The following is a 21,146-nucleotide window of genomic DNA, read 5'->3' on the forward strand; positions in this document are numbered from 1 at the left end:
ATATTGATTCCCATTACCTTTCTGATTCACTGTAGGTAAGTGGTTCTTTGAATCCATTACTCAATGCATAAGCTGACAAACTGACAAGGGTTATGATTAGATAAGCTTTTGAATGCATTAGCCTTTAAATTAGAATTTATATATGTACCTACTAATGTTATAAAGCTGAAGAGTTTGTTTGTTTGTTTGAACGCACTAATCTCAGGAACTACTGGACCGATTTGAAAAATTATTTGGGTGTTAGATAGCCCATTCATCGAGGAAGGCTTTAAGCTAGCGGGTGAAACCGCGGAGCGCAGCTAGTTTATAATATTAGCAAGGAAAAACAGAAGATACCTCCTTCAATGAAGTCGGTTAATAAACCGTAGCAAACGTATCCACGTGAGTGTGACTAAATATTGTTTTCTAAATAAATAAGTAACCATCGCGTATGATGTCTATGAAATTATTTATATATATCGCTGATTCGTTATTTTACGCATCATTTCTGTAAATAATGAAATAGGTATAAGATGTCGTTAAAGTTTTAATGAGGTAAAAATTCAAAATCGTAGCTTTGTTAACGTCTAGATAAGATCATGTATATTATGTATTGTGTTATATGTGTAATATAACACTAGCTTTCCGCCCGCGGCTTCGCTCGCGCTTACAAAGAAAAACCCGCATAGTTCCCGTTCCCGTGGGATTTCCGGGATAAAACCTATCCTATGTGTTAATCCAAGTTACCCTCTATATGTGTGCTAAATTTCATAGTAATTGGTTCAGTAACAAACACACACACACACATATCCTCACAAACTTTCGCATTTATAATACATACTAGTGGTCCGCCCCGGCTTCGCCCGTGGTACATGTTTACGTTTTCTCTACATAAGAACCATCCTCGTACTTCAAGGAATATAATAAAAAAAGAATTATCGAATTCGGTTCAGCCGTTCTCGAGTTATGCGCTTACCAACACATTTTGCGATTCATTTTTATATATAAAGAAAGATAAGAGAAGATTAGTAGGATTTGTTTTGTCAAAATAATATGAATCATTAATTATTATAATAAGTAGGTATGTGTTCGCGATACACTCAAAAACTACGACACCAAAGACTACTATGTATTTAAACGGACATACGACACGGATTTTGATTCCGTTTATAACAGCGAATGTTTTTTATATAACAAGCGGTCCGCCCCGGCTTCGCCCGTGGTACATATTTATGCGTGGTACATGGTTCCATAAGAACCATCCTCGTACTACAAGGAATATTATAAAAAAAGAATTATCGAAATCGGTCCTACCCGTTCACGCAAGATGCCGTGACCAAGGAAAACGGTTTTATTGCACGCCTCATAAGCGAAGCATTGAGGTGGGTACTACTGTCACTTCGCGCAAAACATCTGATTTTTCAAACTTAAAATGTCTTTATGTATCATACATTGCACTTGTAAGATAATACATACACACACATATTAAGAAAAAACACTATTTTTAACATTCATGATATTTTTGATGTTATTTTTGTTATTGAAACTAGTTAAAAAACAGTTTAAAAAAGTTCTGTCTTGGACGTCCGTGTGTCTGTATGTGCGGAGGATTTTCTTGTTAACACGATAGCGACCGAAATACTTTACTAATCGAGTCTTCTTTTATCTCTTACGCTTGAGTATGCTCAGGAATAGAACCCTTTCATTTTTCAGGGTCTGATTCGATGTGGTTTAATTGTTATTAAATAAACAAAAATAATAATTAATAAATAATTATTAAAAAAAAATTATGAGGCGTGCACTTTTGGATTTTCCAAACTATTTTTAAATACATAGGTGTGACATAGGTATATAGATTTCTGAAATTTTTGACCGGGCGCGCGGCTAAACTAAGTACCTAGTTGATCTATACTATCTATACTAATATTATAAAGAGGAAAGGTTTGTATGTATGTATGTATGGTTTTCACTTTTCACTCATAAACTACTGGACCGATTTTGATGAAATTTGGCACAGATAATCTTTAGACCCTGAGAAAGAACATAGGCTACCTTTTATTGCGAAATATTTACCACGGGCGAAGCCGGGGTCGCAGCCGGACCGCTAGTATTATCTTAATACTATTATAAAGGCGAAAGTTTGTATGGATGTTTGTTACTCTTTCACGTAAAAACTACTGAACCGATTACAATGAAATTTAGCACACATATAGAGGGTAACTTGGATTAACACATAGGATAGGTTTTATCCCGGAAATCCCGCGGGAACGGGAACGGGAACGGAAAAATATCTGAATAGCTTGGAAATAAAGTGGAATTTAAAGTTAGGTACTTACCAAACATTTTCTTTTCAACGGATTCGAGTTTTCTTTTTCACATAACTACATATTATAAACAGAATTTAAAAATTTAAAAAGCCTGTGATAAAATTTATTAATAACTCAGTCATGATAATTCAGTTTTAAACCGGAAACTTAAAAAGATAAATTTTGTTTTAAATTAGTTAGCAATATTACAGGTCTACATTCGAATCATGTAACCAGCTAAGTCTCAACATGAAAATTTTGAAAAACTAGCTGTGCTCCGCGGTTTTACCCGCAGTGCTCCGCTGTTGGTCTTAGCGAGATGATATATAGCCTATAGCCTTCCTCGATAAATGGACTATCTAACACAGAAATAATTTTTAAATCGGACCAGTAGTTCCTGAGATTAGCGCGTTCAAACAAACAAACTCTTCAGCTTTATAATATGTATTACTTAGTATAGACTTATGAATAAACGACTTCAAGTTTTTATTAAACGTATACTTATCCCAAGCTTATCCCAAATAAATCTCATTGTCATAAAATCTGAACCAAAATTAAATGAAATCTCAGAAGCGACAGCTTTGAATAAAAAAAATCATTAATTATTCGTATGCAGAAAACTAATGACGTAAAACTTCGTAAGACACATAAAAAGGGTAAAAAATTACACATATTGTGATATTTTTCAATTATAAACCACAAGATCTTTGATCTAAGATTACAGTGTACATACTATCATAGACTTTCTTGAACCTTATTGATTAATTATTATTTTAGATTTCTTTTATAGTTACATAGATAATCTACTAGCTAACTAGCCGTTCGGCTTCAGAATAAGAAAAAAAAATACACTCTAGCTTTTTATTGGTAAAAGAGTTGAAACGCGAATTCAACTATCGTCCAGACTCCAGTGGCACTTTCATAAAAAATGGTTCAGCCACAAACTAATAAATTAATAATAATAAACTACGTATACAAGTTTAGCTGTTCCAGAAACAGAAAGATAGAGCAAAATTTTAAAAAGATTTTTATTCAATACTAGCGGTCCGCCCCGGCTTCGCCCGTGGTACATATTTACGTTTTCTATACATAAAAACCATCCTCGTACTTCAAGGAATATAATAAAAAAAGAATTATCGAAATCGGTTCAGCCGTTCTCGAGTTATGCGCTTACCAACACATTTTGCGATTCATTTTTATATATAAGAAGATTACAAGTAGGTACTTGAGAAAGTGGAGATAAACACTTTTATTTATTTAAATGTTATGATTTAACCTTAATTCACAATATCAATATTGACTCTATTGATTAAAACAATTTCTACATCGATTGTGATATTTATATTATTCATATTTGATATTTTATAGAAGCTTGTTGCAATGATGTCAGTCAACATTTCTAAGTAAACATTACATACATTACATACACTCGAAAAACATAACCCTCCTTTCGCAGTCGGTTAATGAACAATACATTTTGATGGAAAAGTTTGGTCTATAAAAACCATTTGAACTCGAATAATACGTATTTGGGTTTTCAAGGTTTAATTTTCCGCCAGTGGCCTCATTCAAACAGTATGGAATATTTTTAGCAGAATACTAAATCTAATCATTAGTCATAAACACCTTACCTACTATCCCAAAATGTATATTGTGTCGTGGCCATATCGTAGATTTGCTCATTTCATGATATGATCGATCATTTCATGAAATGGTCGCATTTCATGAAATGGCCAACATAGTTTGTTCAGATCGTTAAATCCTCAATGTTTCACGATTTGGTCATCCTGTGGTTCGTGAAATTAGCGCGATCAAGCAAACAAACTCTATAATAAAAATAAAACCGGCCAAGTGCGAGTCGGGCTCGCGCACAAAGGGTTCCGTAGCAGCAAATATAATAAATTACAGTTAAATCAACCTATCTCAAAAACTATAAGAGATACTTTGATCAAACCAAAAATCGTTGAAAGAGTTAATTAGCATGCATCACCTCTATTTTTTTTAGAATTTTATACCCCGTAGTTATAAAAATAGAGGGGGGGGGACATACTTTTTACGACTTTGAGAGCTGATATCTCAAAAACCGTTCACTTTAAGAAAAATGTTTTTTAGAAAACTTTATATCATTTTAAAAGACCTTTCCATTGATACCCCACACGGGTATGTACATCGAAAAAAAAAATTTCATCCCTCAGTTACATGTATGGGGGGCCCCACCCCCAATTCTTTTTTTTACTATTTAGTGTCATATTTTTGTAGCGGTTCATACAACACATATTCCCATCAAATTTCATCACTGTAGTACTTATAGTTTCCGAGTAAATCGGCTGTGACAGACGGACAGACGGACAGACGGACAGACGGACATGACGAAACTATAAGGGTTCCGTTTTTGCCATTTTGGCTACGGAACCCTAAAAAAGATTGTAATAGGTTTGGATTCTGTACTCTGTTTAGACAAGTCACGATTATAATATTTTTGAATGACAAGGCGGCTAATTAATGACCTTAGCCTGTAATTATAAATTAATTAAAAATGTAATTAATAAATGAACTCAGTCATTACTTATTACAACAAGATTGAGATATTTGGATTTTGTTTTCATATCCGTAATAAAATATAATATAAGTAGATGTATAAAAAATAATTTTATTTTATTTCTTTATCACGATTTAATTAACAATTATTCCCTTAAAATATTATCAGTTATCACTTTTAAAACAAGTTTAATGTAAATAAATATCTTGGATGTTTTTAACTTGATACCTATTAAGTATAATTTTTATGTACTTACTTAAATTATTCGTACAATGAACCTATGGTATATTACACCTTACAAGTACTCTATTTGAAAATGAGCATTTTGAATTCGCATCTCCAAAATATTATGAGGATTACAAATTTATAAATCTGAATATCATCAAAATTTTGCATGTAACTGTTAATTTGTAGGGTCGACTGATTCACCAACAAAAACAGTTTACCATTATGTCATAAACGTTTATTTCCGGGCATTCACAACGATGTTACAACGCACTTTGCACACAAAATAAGAGGAAAATTCAAAGAATTCAAATGGACAATAATAAGGATCCAAGCTTGTTTAACCACACACGATACCAGTTTCAACACACACGTAAAAACCCAGAATAAATAAATACATGTTATTGACTTAGGTATGGTAGGATACTCTATACCGTCTTGTACATAGTTCACATAAAATACTGCCACGATTTAAATGCTAGTCCCTTCAAAACACTGATGGTTTCGCGTATATTCCACTGAAGATTACAGTTGCTGTGGGTTTCTCCATAACAAAGTATATGAATGGTCTGTTCGCATTGAATGTCGGTGTTGATATGCGATCAGCGAAGAATGCACTGCTGGCTGCTGACGCAACTGTGCCAGACTCCGTGACCTCTATATCTGCTTTATGCACGATCGCGGAAACGTAAATACTCTCACGGGAAACCTTTTGAAAACTCGCCAACGTTGGCTCAAATATATCAGTCACCCCCATACTGTTGAGCGGTCGGTTCAGCACAACATTCGTGCTTATCTTGAACCTTGGCAATTTGATATCGATGTCTTCCAGACCGAACCTTTCCACGTCCGATTGCAGTCTGCCAAAAATGTCCTTAAATGTTATCGTCTCGAATTTTTGATACACGTCGGTTACCTTTGTCTTGAGATGCGGTAGAATGATCAGCATGCAGTATTTGTCATCCTTTCCATATGGCAATTCCATAACGAGCGAATTCAATGACTGTAAGCTGGAGAAAGGTAGCTGCCCTCTTTGGTACATCATATTCACTTTGCCGATTTCGTTTCTGTTCTCATCGAAAAAAGGTTCGAGAGTTGTTTCCGATTTGTTGAACGGTGATTGCCACAGTCCTTTGAAAGTGATTACGTTGGTGAGAATCATTCTTGAATTCATGAAGTCGTCTGATCTTAGTACGTTAGATACTGAGGCACCAGAATCGTTAATGATAGTATTAGCAGCACGAGCTGCGTCCGTAGAATCTGTGAAGTTCAGATTGATCACCATAGCGTTGAAATCCGTAGTGATAATTTTCTGGAAGTCCGGATATATCGTGAAACCCTTGTCTAGGAACATGAAGTTCTTGCTTGTCAGCGAGACATCTGCCGATTTCGGATCCAGTACTATCGACGTTAAGTTCTTGTATCCACTTATGATGGTCTTTTGACTTCTCGGCAGGAAGAATGCGTGAGAGAGTTGAGCTCTGCTATTCCCGGTGGCCCCTAAGGCAACACCAGTCATCAAACTCCATATACCAAACGGTGATATGACTACATGTCCATCTGATTCCAATTGTGTATAATGTAGCAATTCTATGCTAAAATTTCTTGCTCTACCACTGAAGTCCGCGTCCGCGTAAGTATACGCTATACAAAATAACATAAACACTATTATTTTCATGTTGTACGTGTAGCTACCACCACGTGAATGAAATGAATGGCTTCTCAACGAATTCGCACTATCATATGAATGTGAAACAAGTTCTGAACTTAAGAACAATTGACCGGGCATCTGTCTCACTTTGATAGGAACAATATGAGTGAAACGAGTATACTTGACCACTATGAGCACAGCAACCTGATTTGAACTCTATATGAATAAGTTACCGTCTATTTTGTAATGTGGCACGCTAATGTTTTTATCGCGCTATATGTAATTAAGGATAATACAACGGGTTTTTATACATACATAAAACATAGCAATATTACTTAAATATGTATTATATGATGAGCGGGCTATACCGTATACAACGAATGATGCTTTGGTTACAAATACATATAATATTATATGTTTTTTTTTAATCCGTACCTAGGTACTTACTATTTTAGATGTTATCGTTTTGTAACTTAAGACGTTAAGACCGAATCGAGTATAACAAATTAATAACGGAGAAACGGCTGGAGTATACTATAGGGTTGGTTTAATGCTCTAAGACCATAGGCACAGAATAATAACTAGCTATAATAATATGTTACATAGTAACTATTAATCTGTGCTATAGACACTTTAGATTTGTTACTGTATCTTAATTTTAAGTTGTATTAAGTATAACAAATCCTCGTTGGGATCCTCGCCTTTGGTGGTCCAAAAAGGAATAAATACACTAAAATCTTGTAACAGTTGATGCATCGCCTAATAAATCTTCAAGAAAGTTCTATTAGGAAATTAAGTTTATTTAACTATTGAAATAATTTATCTGCGCCTTAATTAATATGACCTAGGAGTCTACTCGCAAGTTAGGAAGTGTGACCAGTGACACTTCATAGGTAGGTAATTAATACTACTGACTTTACTTACGTAGGTAATATACAATACTTAAAAACCATAGAGATCTAAAAACCCTATTTAACGGCAGAATAACACATTCTATTATGTATTTAACTTATTTATGAATGAAATTAGGTTGCTTACAAGGTACGCATCTGGTAGGTATATTGAAGATCTTGAAAAAGCCCGTATAGAAATTATAAAATTTCAGACGAAACGTGAAATTTACCCAGGTCACAGATAATACCATAGTATATATAAACAGTTAAATACAGTATTACAATTAGGAAATATTGTAATACTGTGGTATAAGCCTTATACTGGCCTTAGAGCTACACAGCTTAGCTACTATTAAGCTTACCTATTACTTATTCTGTGCTAATACCACAGTATTACAATATTATCTAATACTATGATAATACTAAACTGGATCCAGGTTTAGATAACCTAGAACCTCAAATATAATTTATCTACCTTTTTAAATTCTAACCTACCTTCATAAAACGTTTTATAAATAAAGCTTATAAAAGTGTGTTAAAAACAATTTATCTTTTAAAACAGATATCTAAAGGATAAAGTAACTGTAATAAAAGGATAAAGTAACTGTAATAAGTTGTTTATAAAATATGTTATCTATTTATATCTAAAGGATAAAGTAACTGTAATAAGTTGTTTATAAAATATGTTATCACTTATAAGTGAAATTGGTATTAAAAATACTTTCTACTTTGGAATTTCCTGACAGGAAAAATATATACATTTCTTGTAATAATGCATTTTATTTTGAACTATAATTCAACTGATAGAGAGGTCAAAGGGTACAATTTATAATATAAAGTACCGTCAAAAGTCCCCTATTAATTTTTTCCCTGATTCCCATTTTCATTGTAATTTTTCCTCGTTTTGTCGTTTACTCCCTGATGAAAGTCCCGGCATTATTTATCTTTTGTACCTACATAATATCTCAATGTTTGTACCTAAGTATTTTTTCTATAATTCTATACTATTAATGTTTAGCTGAAGAGTTTGTTTTTAAAAACGCTTTAATCTCAGGAACTACTGGACTGATTTAAAAAATTCCTTCACCGGATAAACGGCCTGGAACTGCTTGCACCACGGGCAAAGCCGGGGCGGACCGCTAGTATAGAATATCTATACTAATATTATAAAGCTGAAGAGTTTGTTTACACGCGCTAATCTCAGGAACTACTGGTCCAATTTGAAAAATTCTTTCGGTGATAGATAGACAGAAGAAGACCAACAGAAGCGGAGCAATGCGAGTGAAACCGCGGGGATTAGCTAGTAGTATACTGTATAATATACTTAGGTATATAATTTTTTGTAAGGTAGAGCTTTGAATGAAATTTTGGATAATATTGCGAATTGCAATAATTTATTATATTTACCTATATTTAAAAATAAATCTGTCCTTTTGTTGTTATTCCAGTATCAGTGAGATTAAAGTTCGCGGCAATATGTAATGAATAATTATTATAGTTTTGACCTAATTAATTTATATTATTGTTACATAAAATATTGCTTATTGTTATCCTTTTTTAAAAATAAACCTTTTCTCGACTAAAATGGATTGCCAAAAAATTTCTGCGTGACCTCTGATTACTCTCACATCTTTAATTAAATAAACAGAAGGAATTTAACGTTCTTTCATAACAATGCTCACTTCGGAGCGCTGTAAAACCTATAGTAGCTATTGGTATTGACCTAATGAAAAAATTTTGTATATAAAAGTTGTTCCTCGAAAAACAATCTACAAAAATGGTCTGATACCATTTCTTCGTAAAATGATAAAAATAAGTTTTATTGAAAAATATAAATAGCTCTAATTTCTAAACATTTTCGCTTATAATATTTTTATTTATAGTTCTACGATAAAAAGCTACAGGACTAAAGTTGTAGAGAATTTAATTTGCAACAAATAATGCTAACAATGTTTTTTTTATCAGATAATTAATAGTTTAAGCGTTATATCGTAGTATATTATTATTAGTCTGTGGTTATATCGTAAAAATCATATCAACCGCTTTTTTCAAGATGGCGGCCGTGGGACAAGGGTGGCGACCCCACAAACTTGGTGATAGCTTCACACTGACCCGAGACACTGACCCCCCCTACACATAAAAAAAATAAAATTGCGTCCTCTAAAAAACGTGACCTCAAATGTAATTCCTCTTCAATGTACTAAATAAAATATTGGATTTTAATGTTTTAATGAAGAATTAAATTCTCATTCATTTTAACATATTATTATTTCAATCAATTTAACACGATAAAAAAAATGGGTAAATCATAAAAATTATATTTTTTTATCTATGTTATTACCATTTACAAAAAAAAAACTTTACATCGTAACATCTTCCAAAACAGTGACATCTCTTTGGTATTTGTGAAAACGATAAAACTTAAAATTTGTGAGGACTTCAGTTGTTTCTATGTTTATTTCAAAGATGGCGCGCATTTCAATACGCAATATTTTGTCATTATTTTATGATCGTCAGGCTCACAGTCTAAAAAAAATATTATAAATGGTGTATAAATGTATTGTAAAACTCAAGAAAACTTAAAAAATGTTTGAAAAAAAGGCAAGGGTTACAGATAACTCATTTTTCAGCAAAAGTTAAATTTGATGTAGGATTAGCTAGCTACAATAGTTATTATTCTGTCTGCAAACGACAATAAATAACTAGTAAGTAGGTAATTTTAATTTCAAATCACATCCATACACCTTAATAATCATCAATACGAAGTTGAAAAAAAAGGTAAGAAAAAAATCAACATGTCCCTAAAATGTGCGAATTATAAAGTTAGCCATTAAAACCAGCAATTAATGGACCCAATAAGAAAATATTCAATTATACTATTAATTTATCTGGAATGACAAAAACGTGTGAAAACAAGCCGGTTCACAGATATGGTAAAAATTGTATTTTGTTGTAGTTCCAATGTCGCGGTCACGCTTAGCTTGAATAATGGTTGGGTCACATTATCTACATTTATGCTAGTCTATACGGGGTGTCCTACCGTCGGTATTCTAAGCTCAAAGGAGGTTATAGTTTTGCATACGCTGAGTTATGAGTACGTAAAAAATACTTATAAAATTCCAGATGCATTTTTTTTCAAATAGATGAATTCTTAAAACTCTTTGTGTACACCCCTAATAAGCAACCTGCCCAACTTTGCCACCACCCGCACGTGAGCTATCGTATAAGATTATGTTTTCAAAGACAAAATGCTTACATTAGCGAAGCGTTATATGCCGGCTGTGCGAAGCTAGAGAAGAAAACATGAATTTTAAGTAAAAATTTAGCAAAAAAATTTTGGCGTAATTTTGTTGTTTAAGTATTTTTTACGTGATCAGTGTATGCAAAACTACAAGTCCCTTCGCGCTTAGTATACCGATAGTGGGACACCCTGTATAGTTAGAGGAAATGTTCGTTTTCTTTCTGAATTTTCAACTTAATGTAGCGATTGTAAAAACTTATTTTTTATTTTATTTGTTGTCTCTCTGTAAAAGATAAATTCAATACCGGTTTTGAATTATTTTCGACAATATTTTTTTTGCAACTCTAGCTGAATCACGACCCCAAAAACTATAGTCAAAGTATTCGTATCGGCATCGACATTAGTTCCTTTTACGCACGGCAGGGGCGCTGTTCAAATTCCCTATACAAAATATTATGCTCTCGATAACGATATGAACTTTTTTCATTCGCTTCTGCTTAGCACTAGTATAAAGCAGTTAGTTGAATTTTGCCAAAGACAGAAAAGAAGAGCTCTAGAATAAGCCCAGTTGTTGGGCTTATTCTAGAGCTCTTCAGTATAGAAATATATTATTATCTGTGGCCTAAATAATGACGCAGTCTTGTAAATACGGAATAGTTATCTTTTTTTCGTTGCTTTTTCGTTATAAAACTAAAAATTAAAAGCTGTATTGTTCCGTTCGACGCATCTCCGCTCACACCGTAAATCTGTCCCTATCTTTACTATGACATCATATTCTACGTGGGAAATAATATTTATAAAAAAGAAACAATTGAACGCGGAGATAATTGGCTTACATAATTGTTCATACCATTGTGTTCACGATTTTACCTGAATACAAAATTTTCAAATTCTTTTGAGGTTAAAACTTAAAAATAACAGGATTCAAATATAAAAGTTCTATCGGAAGTTATTTTTGTTTTATGCCATCTTGATATACCTATCATAAAATATTTTATTACACCATAAAATGAACTCAAGTAAAGTTCAAACTATGACTATCTCAATCTTGAGGCTTCATTTACAACGTGTGAATAGCACTTACAAGGTAAGCAAGGTATGTGTGCCTATCGACTGCCTAAAACGGAATGTAGATGCTTTGGAAGTCCATGATACCTATTTGGATTAAATTGCAGTTGTAAATATGGTTGATTTTGTGAAATAAGTGTTTATTTAAACCTTCGTGGGCAGTGGGCACAACATGCACACTGACACTGACACTTTGCTGAAGATGAGATGATGAAATGTTTACGATTCTTTATAGGTATGCATAAAACGTAATTTACGTATTCCCGAGACTCGAATTTGTGGACCGCGGACAACACAAAATTTTTTGGAGTTTTGCACGCCTCATAAGGCGCGGGTCAAACACAAGCGGCGCGGGCGCGGGCGTGCCATAAGCGCACCTCTTGAATCTGTTTTGCACCACGTCCTTCTTATACATTTTGTATGAAAGAATTTTGGAAAGGCGACGAGGCGGCACGCCACGGTTGCGCCGCGGGCGTACCGCAGGCGCGCTTCCCCCATCGCATCCAAATAGAGGTCAATTCACGGTCATACACAATCAAAAACAAATCGGGTGGTAGGAGACGGTAGCCTGTCAGTCAAAAATGTGTTCTCTCTGTGTGGAATTATATAGAGCTGCTATTACATACCCTTCTTCGTTTTGTTTTTAAAGGTGAATTGAATTAATCGATGAAATGATTTACACAGGTGATGGCAGTAGGGAAAGTGAAAATGAAGAAGAGCATAATGAAAGTTCCCATGTATTTACAATGTCAGAAATAAAGATAATCCTGATTTTGATTGTGTTTTTTATTTATTTGTAATTGTAATAATATTGTGGAATGATCAGTACTGTAAATACTTTTGAACTGAGATTTTAATGATAAGATTTATATGGTTTAAATGTAAACCTGTGTTTGAAAACCATATTTTATCTATACTAATATTATAAAGAGGAAAGGTTTGTATGTATGTATGTATGTATGTATGTATGGTTTTCACGCATAAACTAGGTACTGGACCGATTTTGATGAAATTTGGCATAGATAATCTTTAGACCCTGAGAAAGAACATAGGCTACCTTTTATTGCGAAATATGTACCACGGGCGAAGCCGGGGCGGACCGCTAGTACAATATAAATTTTGTGTTATTTTAACCTTCTTTTCTTCCATCATTACACCAGTACTACTTTAAAATTACTTTAAAAGTACTATAAAATTTTCCAAGTAAATTCCAACATTTCCAACAAAGATATATTTGCAATCGTGGGGTTATCCTCGCTATTTACTTACAAGGAATTATCAAAACAAAATCGTTACTTTCAAATTAACGTTACTTTCAAATCTCTTTTAGCACAAAAAACGCGCCTTAGGCGCGGGACATATACAAGCGGCGCGGCGCGCATCGGGCGCACCGCGGGCGCGCTGTTGGCGTCCGAAAATGATATTTATATAGAGTGGTTAAATGCATTTTCTTCATGCATAATTTAGTAAAATTATGTTTTTTGTGCTAAAAGAGATTAACATTAATTTGAAAGTAACGATTTTGTTTTGATAATTCCTTGTAAGTAAATAGCGAGGATAACCCCACGATTGCAAATATATCTTTGTTGGAAATGTTGGAATTTACTTGGAAAATTTTATAGTACTTTTAAAGTAATTTTAAAGTAGTACTGGTGTAATGATGGAAGAAAAGAAGGTTAAAATAACACAAAATTTATATTGTACTAGCGGTCCACCCCGGCTTCGCCCGTGGTACATATTTCGCAATAAAAGGTAGCCTATGTTCTTTCTCAGGGCCTAAAGATTATCTGTGCCAAATTTCATCAAAATCGGTCCAGTACCTAGTTTATGCGTGAAAACCATACATACATACATACATACATACATACATACATACAAACCTTTCCTCTTTATAATATTAGTATAGATAAAATATGGTTTTCAAACACAGGTTTACATTTAAATTTTAAACCATATAAATCTTATCATTAAAATCTCAGTTCAAAAGTATTTACAGTACTGATTATTCCACAATATTATTACAATTACAAATAAATAAAAAACAAAATCAAAATCAGGATTATCTTTATTTCTGACATTGTAAATACATGGGAACTTTCATTATGCTCTTCTTCATTTTCACTTTCCCTACTGCCATCACCTGTGTAAATCATTTCATCGATTAATTCAATTCACCTTTAAAAACAAAACGAAGAAGGGTATGTAATAGCAGCTCTATATAATTCCACACAGAGAGAACACATTTTTGACTGACAGGCTACCGTCTCCTACCACCCGATTTGTTTTTGATTGTGTATGACCGTGAATTGACCTCTATTTGGATGCGATGGGGGAAGCGCGCCTGCGGTACGCCTGCGGTACGCCCGCGGCGCAACCGTGGCGTGCCGCCTCGTCGCCTTTCCAAAATTCTTTCATACAAAATGTATAAGAAGGACGTGGTGCAAAACAGATTCAAGAGGTGCGCTTATGGCACGCCCGCGCCCGCGCCGCTTGTGTTTGACCCGCGCCTAAGCGAAGCGTTGAGGTGGGTACTACTGTCACTTCGCGCAAAACATCTGATTTTTCAAACTTAAAATGTCTTTATGTATCATACATTGCACTTGTAAGATAATACATACACACACATATTAAGAAAAAACACTATTTTTAACGTTCATGATATTTTTGATGTCATTTTTGTTATTTAAACTAGTTAAAAAACAGTTTAAAAAAGTTCTGTCTTGGACGTCCGTGTGTCTGTATGTGCGGATCCTTTTTCTTGTTAACACGATAGCGACCGAAATACTTTATTAATCGAGTCTTTTTTTTTTCTCTTACGCTTGAGTATGCTCAGGAATAGAACCCTTTCATTTTTCAGGGTCTGATTCGATGTGGTTTAATTGTTATTAAATAAACAAAAATAATAATTAATAAATATTTATTAAAAAAAAAATTATGAGGCGTGCACTTTTGGATTTTCCAAATTATTTTCTTATTATTCTGAGTAATAAATTGACTTCGTTGATTAGGTATACCATTAAAGTGTGTTTTATAGTTCTTTTACCTATTTAAAATAAAACAAATTGGTATGAAAATGAATTTAGTTAAAATCTAAGGTCAAAATTCTGTATTTTTTGTTACGCCTACCTATTATATACAGTGTTAAAATACGTGTTAGTTTGATATATATTTAGTTTTTCTATATGCTTTCAGATCTGACAGGGTAAAAACTTACTCCATATCTACTTACTGGAATTCAACTGTCATACCCGAGGGACATAAAGTACTTACCTAGTAGGTAAATATAGTGATGTGTCTTAATTAAATGAAGTAAGATCATTATTCAAAGCACACGCAGTCGAGTAGATGTTACAACACGATTCATTTGAATGTAAACCCTTCAGATGATACAGATAAATGTTTAACAAGAGCTTAGAATATCCAAAGTTCCTATCTAATATTATAAATGCGAAAGTAACTATGTGTTTATTGTGCTCTGTCTGTATTTTTCTTTACGCTTCAACCACTGAACTGATTAAGATGAAATTTTGTGCAAACATAGCTTGAGACCTGACAAAGTACGTAGGATAGTTTTTATCCCGCAAATCCCACTGATACGAGAACAATGTGGGCTTTCCCCTTAGTGTGTGGGCGAAGCCGCGAGCAGAAAACTAGAAGTTATTTTACATAGGACAGGTTTTATCCCGGAACTACGCGGGTTTTTCTTTGAAAACTCGGGCGAAGCCGGAAAGCTGTGCTATATTTCTGGACGTTTACCTAACAGTTAATTCGACATTTGTTACTCGTAAAGAACTTATACTGAATCTCAAATTAAAAACGTTTTAACTTTTAAAATGTTTTACAACTTACAAGTATGTAGTTACCTATGAGTTTTAGCTTGAACGTAGCTGTAGCTTCTACCGCGAAGAAGCGGTCGCGGTGGGTCAAGGAGAAATAGGTAGGTAAGTATTGAACTTAGAAATATATTATTTTCATAAATCTGTCCATATAATATATTAAAGAATAATAATTAAAATGCATAGGTATTACTTCGTTTGGGGCAAAGGCCAGGGTCACTGACCACTGAGTTACCGGGTTGTCAAGAAATATGATTGTCTATATTCAAACATGTAATTATAAGATTTTATCTATATTTTTGATTTGTAGACAAACAGACAATTTATTTAAGTAATGGATGGCTGTGCTTAATATGAAATTCATCATTAATATGTTTACAATGTTTACGTTAAGTATAACAAAATGATTTTTGTACAAAATGATATAGGTATATCACCTATTCAATGTGCCTTTTAAATTGCACGACTAAATATCCCTCAGAACACTTGATCAGTTTTTACAAGAGTTCCAACCAACCTTCCAAGTTCCATACAATTTCATATTAAACTAGTAGGATAGTAAGCAAACTACATGTTTAGTATATTCTCACATCATTGATTTGCGTGTATAAAATACATAAGTATCGCAATCACCATTTTATAGTCGACTAGCTGCGCCCCGCGGTTTCAGCCGCGTTGCTTATTGAAATTATATTTTATGATTGGCCTAGTAAATTTATTATACAGTAATATCAAGTAAATAGTAAATACCCAAACAAAACAGTTTTTTAACCCACTTCAAAATAAGGAGGATGAATTTATGAATTCGGCCGGTATACCTATTTGAATTGGTTTCTTTTTTTCGCTTTTTTATATATTTTATAACTAACTAGTTACTTACAACAAATATTACATTGGATGAATCTTCCCCCATTAAAACTTTATAAAGATTTTCCATTCAGCTACCATACATGAATAATCTTAATTGGTTATTGATATATTATCATGAATACATATTAACAAAGATATGTTATTTTGCAACAATATTATAGTAAACAAATGATTCCACACACATGACATTGAAAATTAATGATACTGGAAGAATTGATCATTGATAAAATCTCCATTTTATGTAGGTCACACAAAGAACGTTATTTACATTTAGTTAAAGCAATATAATCGATTACGACTACACAACAACATGATTAATTAATTCCAAGACCTATACTAACAGGTAAATGAAAACAACATTTAAATATTATCACATATATAATATCAGTCATGTATTACAATCATACAACTTGTGGTTGAGCGTAAACGCCCGAAAAAAGTATAAGGCCAGAAAACCTATCCAAAACTAGGAAAACAAATTCTTTATTGGCTTCAAATCGCTGTCCTAATATTCTATCTTCTAAACCAACTACTGTTGACGCAGCGGCTACTGTTCCTTCTTCATTTACTTCTAATTCTACATTTTGTATAGTTTTTGACACGTATAACGCACTATCTGATACTCCTGGTAATTCAGCCTTATCTGGGTCAAAAATCCTTTGAATCCCACTGTACTGTAGAGGAGGAATTAAATCAGTCTGCGCGGATATCGTAAAACGTGGGATATAACAGTCTATTTCTGGAAGATTCCCTCCGCTCCTGAATTCCGTCATCCAACCTAATGGTTGATTGGCCAAGTTACTCAGCAGTGTCTTCAACGGCATTCCTTCGAATGGTAGGAGTATCATCATCGCGAATTGTTCGTTCTTTCCGTAAGTCATTTCTAATATTTGCGCGCCGATTGAATTTGCGTCGCCCGTGTTATGTGGTGCTTTGTGGTACATCATGTTCACAGATCCAATTGTTTTACCTTGTGAGTTATAGAAGGCTTCTTCTTTAGTTTGTGTAGGATCAAATGGATAAGTCCAACTTGCTTTGAAGTAAAGCGCATCTACCAGTATCATCCGTAAATCTTCAAGATGTTTCGGCTGCACGGCTTCCCGTATCCTTCCGTCAGTTGCCACACAAACATAATAGTTTATATCAGCAGCAAGCCTTGTTGTATTAGAAGAATCCACGAAATACACTGCATTACCATAATAATTCGCTGAATCACAGAATTCCTTATGAATTTTATAATTAAAGTCAGCGAACATAGCTGACTGTCCTTTCAGGGTAACGTCTCTATCATCGCTTTTGAGCAGATTAACTGCAGCTGCGTGTAGTCCTTGCGTTGACCGTAAATCGTTTGGCAGGCGGAGTTCCTTCATCAGCTCCAAAAAAGTTTCACCGGAAGATCCTTCAGCTAGCAAGGAGAAGATGTTCCATACTGATAGCGGTGATATCGCGACGTTTAATTGGCCGAAACTCTCTTGAAATGCGTAGACATTGTCCAGGAGTTTCAGCGCGAATTGATTTATGGGTGTGAAGTCTACACTAGGGTTAGTTGGCACGGCAGCGACTAAGCTTGCTAACGCCACGACCTTCCACATTGCACACGTCTTATTAGCACTGAGGTGAAACTCACACTGCATAGGCAGAGTCAAACGGCGACTTTATCAATTTCAATGGAAGCTCCTCAACAATGGAATTTATCTAATGGTACGAGCCGAAACAACTATTTACAATGCGTGAGTATTAATATGGGAACCTGTATGATGTTCTAATCGATTGGACGCAGACTCATAATTATTATTCAATAAACCAATTATTTTAAAATCTTATTGGATATCTGGGGTCACGATTTGTTTGGAGAGCTTTGCGATTTTACTCTGGTGCATTCGTCGGAATATTTCAGACAATAAACGGACAACATAATAAAGACATTATCGTTAAGACTGATCAGGGTACGTAATTGTTGTTGATGGAATATTATGGTGCTTAAATGGAGGTGATTATTCTTTTTATTATAGCTTTTATTAATGTCAATGTTTGAGGAAGTAACACCATATTATAGAAATTTTAAAATGGATACTATATTATAGTTTACTAACTTTCCGCCCGCGCCTTCGCCTGCTTTGTCTAAAACCTAAATAAAAATTATACTAAAACCTTCCCCTTGAATCATTATATCTATTAAAATGAACCGCATCAAAATCCGTTGCGTATTTTTTTACGATTTAATACAAAGGGCAGAGAAAACGACTTTGCTTTATAGGTACTATGTACTTATGTTGTGATAAGCATATTTGTGATGTAAAACGGACCTAAGAAACAAATTGTTAAATAATTTGATGGCACATAAACAGAGGAAATAAAAAGTTTACTTCCATTTTGAACATAAAGTTGTCTTTGTTATGTGAATATAAAGATAACCCTCAAGATAAAAGATTTTAGAATTGAAGACGATTTTGAGGAATTATGGTAACGGAAGAATAAACCGCGAAGTTTCTTTAGCGTTTAAATAATTTCAGAAGTTCAAGAAAATAAAAGCTTTTATTTTATTCATGTGCCGCTAGTTATTTTAAGTGAGAATTATCATATAAGATGAGTAGAATTGAAAACTTTTAATTGGCTTGTGATCGACTTAAGATGTTAAATGTTTAGTTTTAAAATTTTGTTAATACATATTTTAATGTAATGTGTTTATTGGCTGTTCTTTTTTTTACATTTAACTACCTTAATGATTTCAGATTTGTGCATTGCCAAACTTCTACTTGATATACTACTGCAAATTACTGGGCGACCGCGACGCAGCGCGGCGTGTTCAACTTCCATAATATTTGAGATTTCTCTACAACCATGCATCAATCCAATATAAAAAAAAATTCCCTATTTTATCTAACATGCATTTCATACAGCTTCTGTACTACCTCTTAAATGAACTGGCAGGAATGTATAATTTTATTCATATACCTATAACACATATTGCGATTTTAAACCGTTCGTCTGTAGCCAGCCTATAATTACGCAAAACCGTATTGTCCATTGGGAGGTCATTCTGTACAATCCACATGTTTTACGCTTCACCTATTCGAATCTACGGAACTAAGATATTATATATAAGATTTGTGTAGTTGTTTGTGTAATGGTTTTGTTGGGAATTCTTGGTTTAATCTATGGAGTTTTTAGTACGAACCAAAGTGTGACCGAGTTTTTCTTTAATTAGTTATTTTGTCATTAAAATTATCATAAATGGGAAATAAATTCATGGGGTTTATGAGAAACTTTAAATATTTTAAATTAACACTGCATTGCTCATCTTCTTAGCTGGGCTTAATAATTATCTGTATCTCAGGAGTGACAAGTGCCTTCCCTAATAAAGTTCATACACATACCTACTATCTATTTGATATTAAAAAAGTCTAATTCAGGACAATTTTCACACATAGCACGATTGGCATTAGCATGGCATGGCATAATTTACAATGTTATTTCTTTTAGATCCGTCAGTATTATTTAACTTTATAAACGCTTTAACAGATTTAAACGCGATTTATTTAAACGTATTTAATTCCTAACTGTTATCATAATTTCGAGTTCTTAACTAGGCTAGCAAAACAATAGGTACCCTAAATTTTACTATTGATTACTTGAAATAAATAATGCGAGAATTTGTCCCAAATTATCAATAAAAGATAGTGATTGATGTGTCACACTGATAATGTACCTACATCCTACTACTATTATAAAGGCGAAAGTTTGTATGGATGTATGGATGTTTGTTACTCTTTCACGTAAAAACTACTGAACCGATTACAATGAAATTTAGCACACATATAGAGGGTAACTTGGATTAACAGTTAACACATAGGATAGGTTTTATCCCGGAAATCCCACGGGAACGGGAACTATGCGGGTTTTCCTTTGAAAACGCGGGCGAAGCCGCGGGCGGAAATCTAGTTACTTAAATATAATTAAAGCTTGTTTTCCAGTTCTAATGCTATACTTTTGTATTCATAGCACTGAGAAATAGTTTTCCAATTTGATGACAGGCGGAGGCTTATGAAAAGTTTTAGTTTTTTGTTAAAGTTTGGCGAGGGTATTTCATTTTTTTATGAGACGTTGAAAAACTAAGACTAAAAATTGTTTACCTACCTTTAGCGATAGATATTTGATTTAATTTATTAACTAGGTACTAAATATAATTAAAGAAAGAGAATAACTACTAATAAGAGGTTACAAATTAAAAATATGCTACAAATTGAGAACATCCGCCATTTTTGAAACGTCAGCTGTCAGGTTACTAAATATGAATCAATAGACTATCAAATTATTTCTGATTTGATGCAATCTCTTTGATATTAATGGAAGCTAGCACACCTCATTAATTCAATAATGCTTTGTGTAAACAGCTCGATGGTAAACAGAGAGATTATTTAACGTCAAATTTGCATGCCAGTTAGGTATTTGTTATGCGGGTTCAGATAAAGCATAATATACATTTTTAACTACATCGTTTCTATGGACAGTTTAAGGTTCATTGGCCGTTATGTAAA

At 33.6% G+C, this 21,146-nt stretch overlaps 2 protein-coding genes across 2 annotated transcripts; both read right to left on the reverse strand.

The window, feature by feature from the left end:
- Nucleotides 1–5,265: 5,265 nt before the first annotated feature.
- On the reverse strand, nucleotides 5,266–6,787 carry LOC149478491 (serine protease inhibitor 77Ba-like). Its single transcript, XM_089709617.1, has one exon. It carries the CDS (start codon nucleotides 6,725–6,727, stop codon nucleotides 5,537–5,539), a length of 1,191 nt encoding a protein of 396 aa, XP_089565743.1. The 5' UTR covers nucleotides 6,728–6,787; the 3' UTR covers nucleotides 5,266–5,536.
- A 10,180-nt stretch (nucleotides 6,788–16,967) lies between these two features.
- On the reverse strand, nucleotides 16,968–18,257 carry LOC149478492 (serine protease inhibitor-like). Its single transcript, XM_089709235.1, has one exon. The coding sequence runs from the start codon at nucleotides 18,240–18,242 to the stop codon at nucleotides 17,010–17,012; it is 1,233 nt and encodes a 410-aa protein (XP_089565361.1). The 5' UTR covers nucleotides 18,243–18,257; the 3' UTR covers nucleotides 16,968–17,009.
- Nucleotides 18,258–21,146: the final 2,889 nt, after the last annotated feature.

Source organism: Colias philodice, chromosome 22, assembly GCF_061535455.1.
Source record: "Colias philodice isolate Cphi_HAF_F1 chromosome 22, ilColPhil1 Martin Lab GWU primary, whole genome shotgun sequence".
Lineage (NCBI taxonomy): Eukaryota > Metazoa > Arthropoda > Insecta > Lepidoptera > Pieridae > Colias > Colias philodice.

Excerpts from the sequence above, each read along its gene's own strand:
- LOC149478492 (XM_089709235.1), bottom strand. The coding sequence starts at position 18,242 with ATGCAGTGTGAGTTTCACCTCAGTGCTAATAAGACGTGTGCAATGTGG.
- LOC149478491 (XM_089709617.1), bottom strand. The coding sequence starts at position 6,727 with ATGAAAATAATAGTGTTTATGTTATTTTGTATAGCGTATACTTACGCG.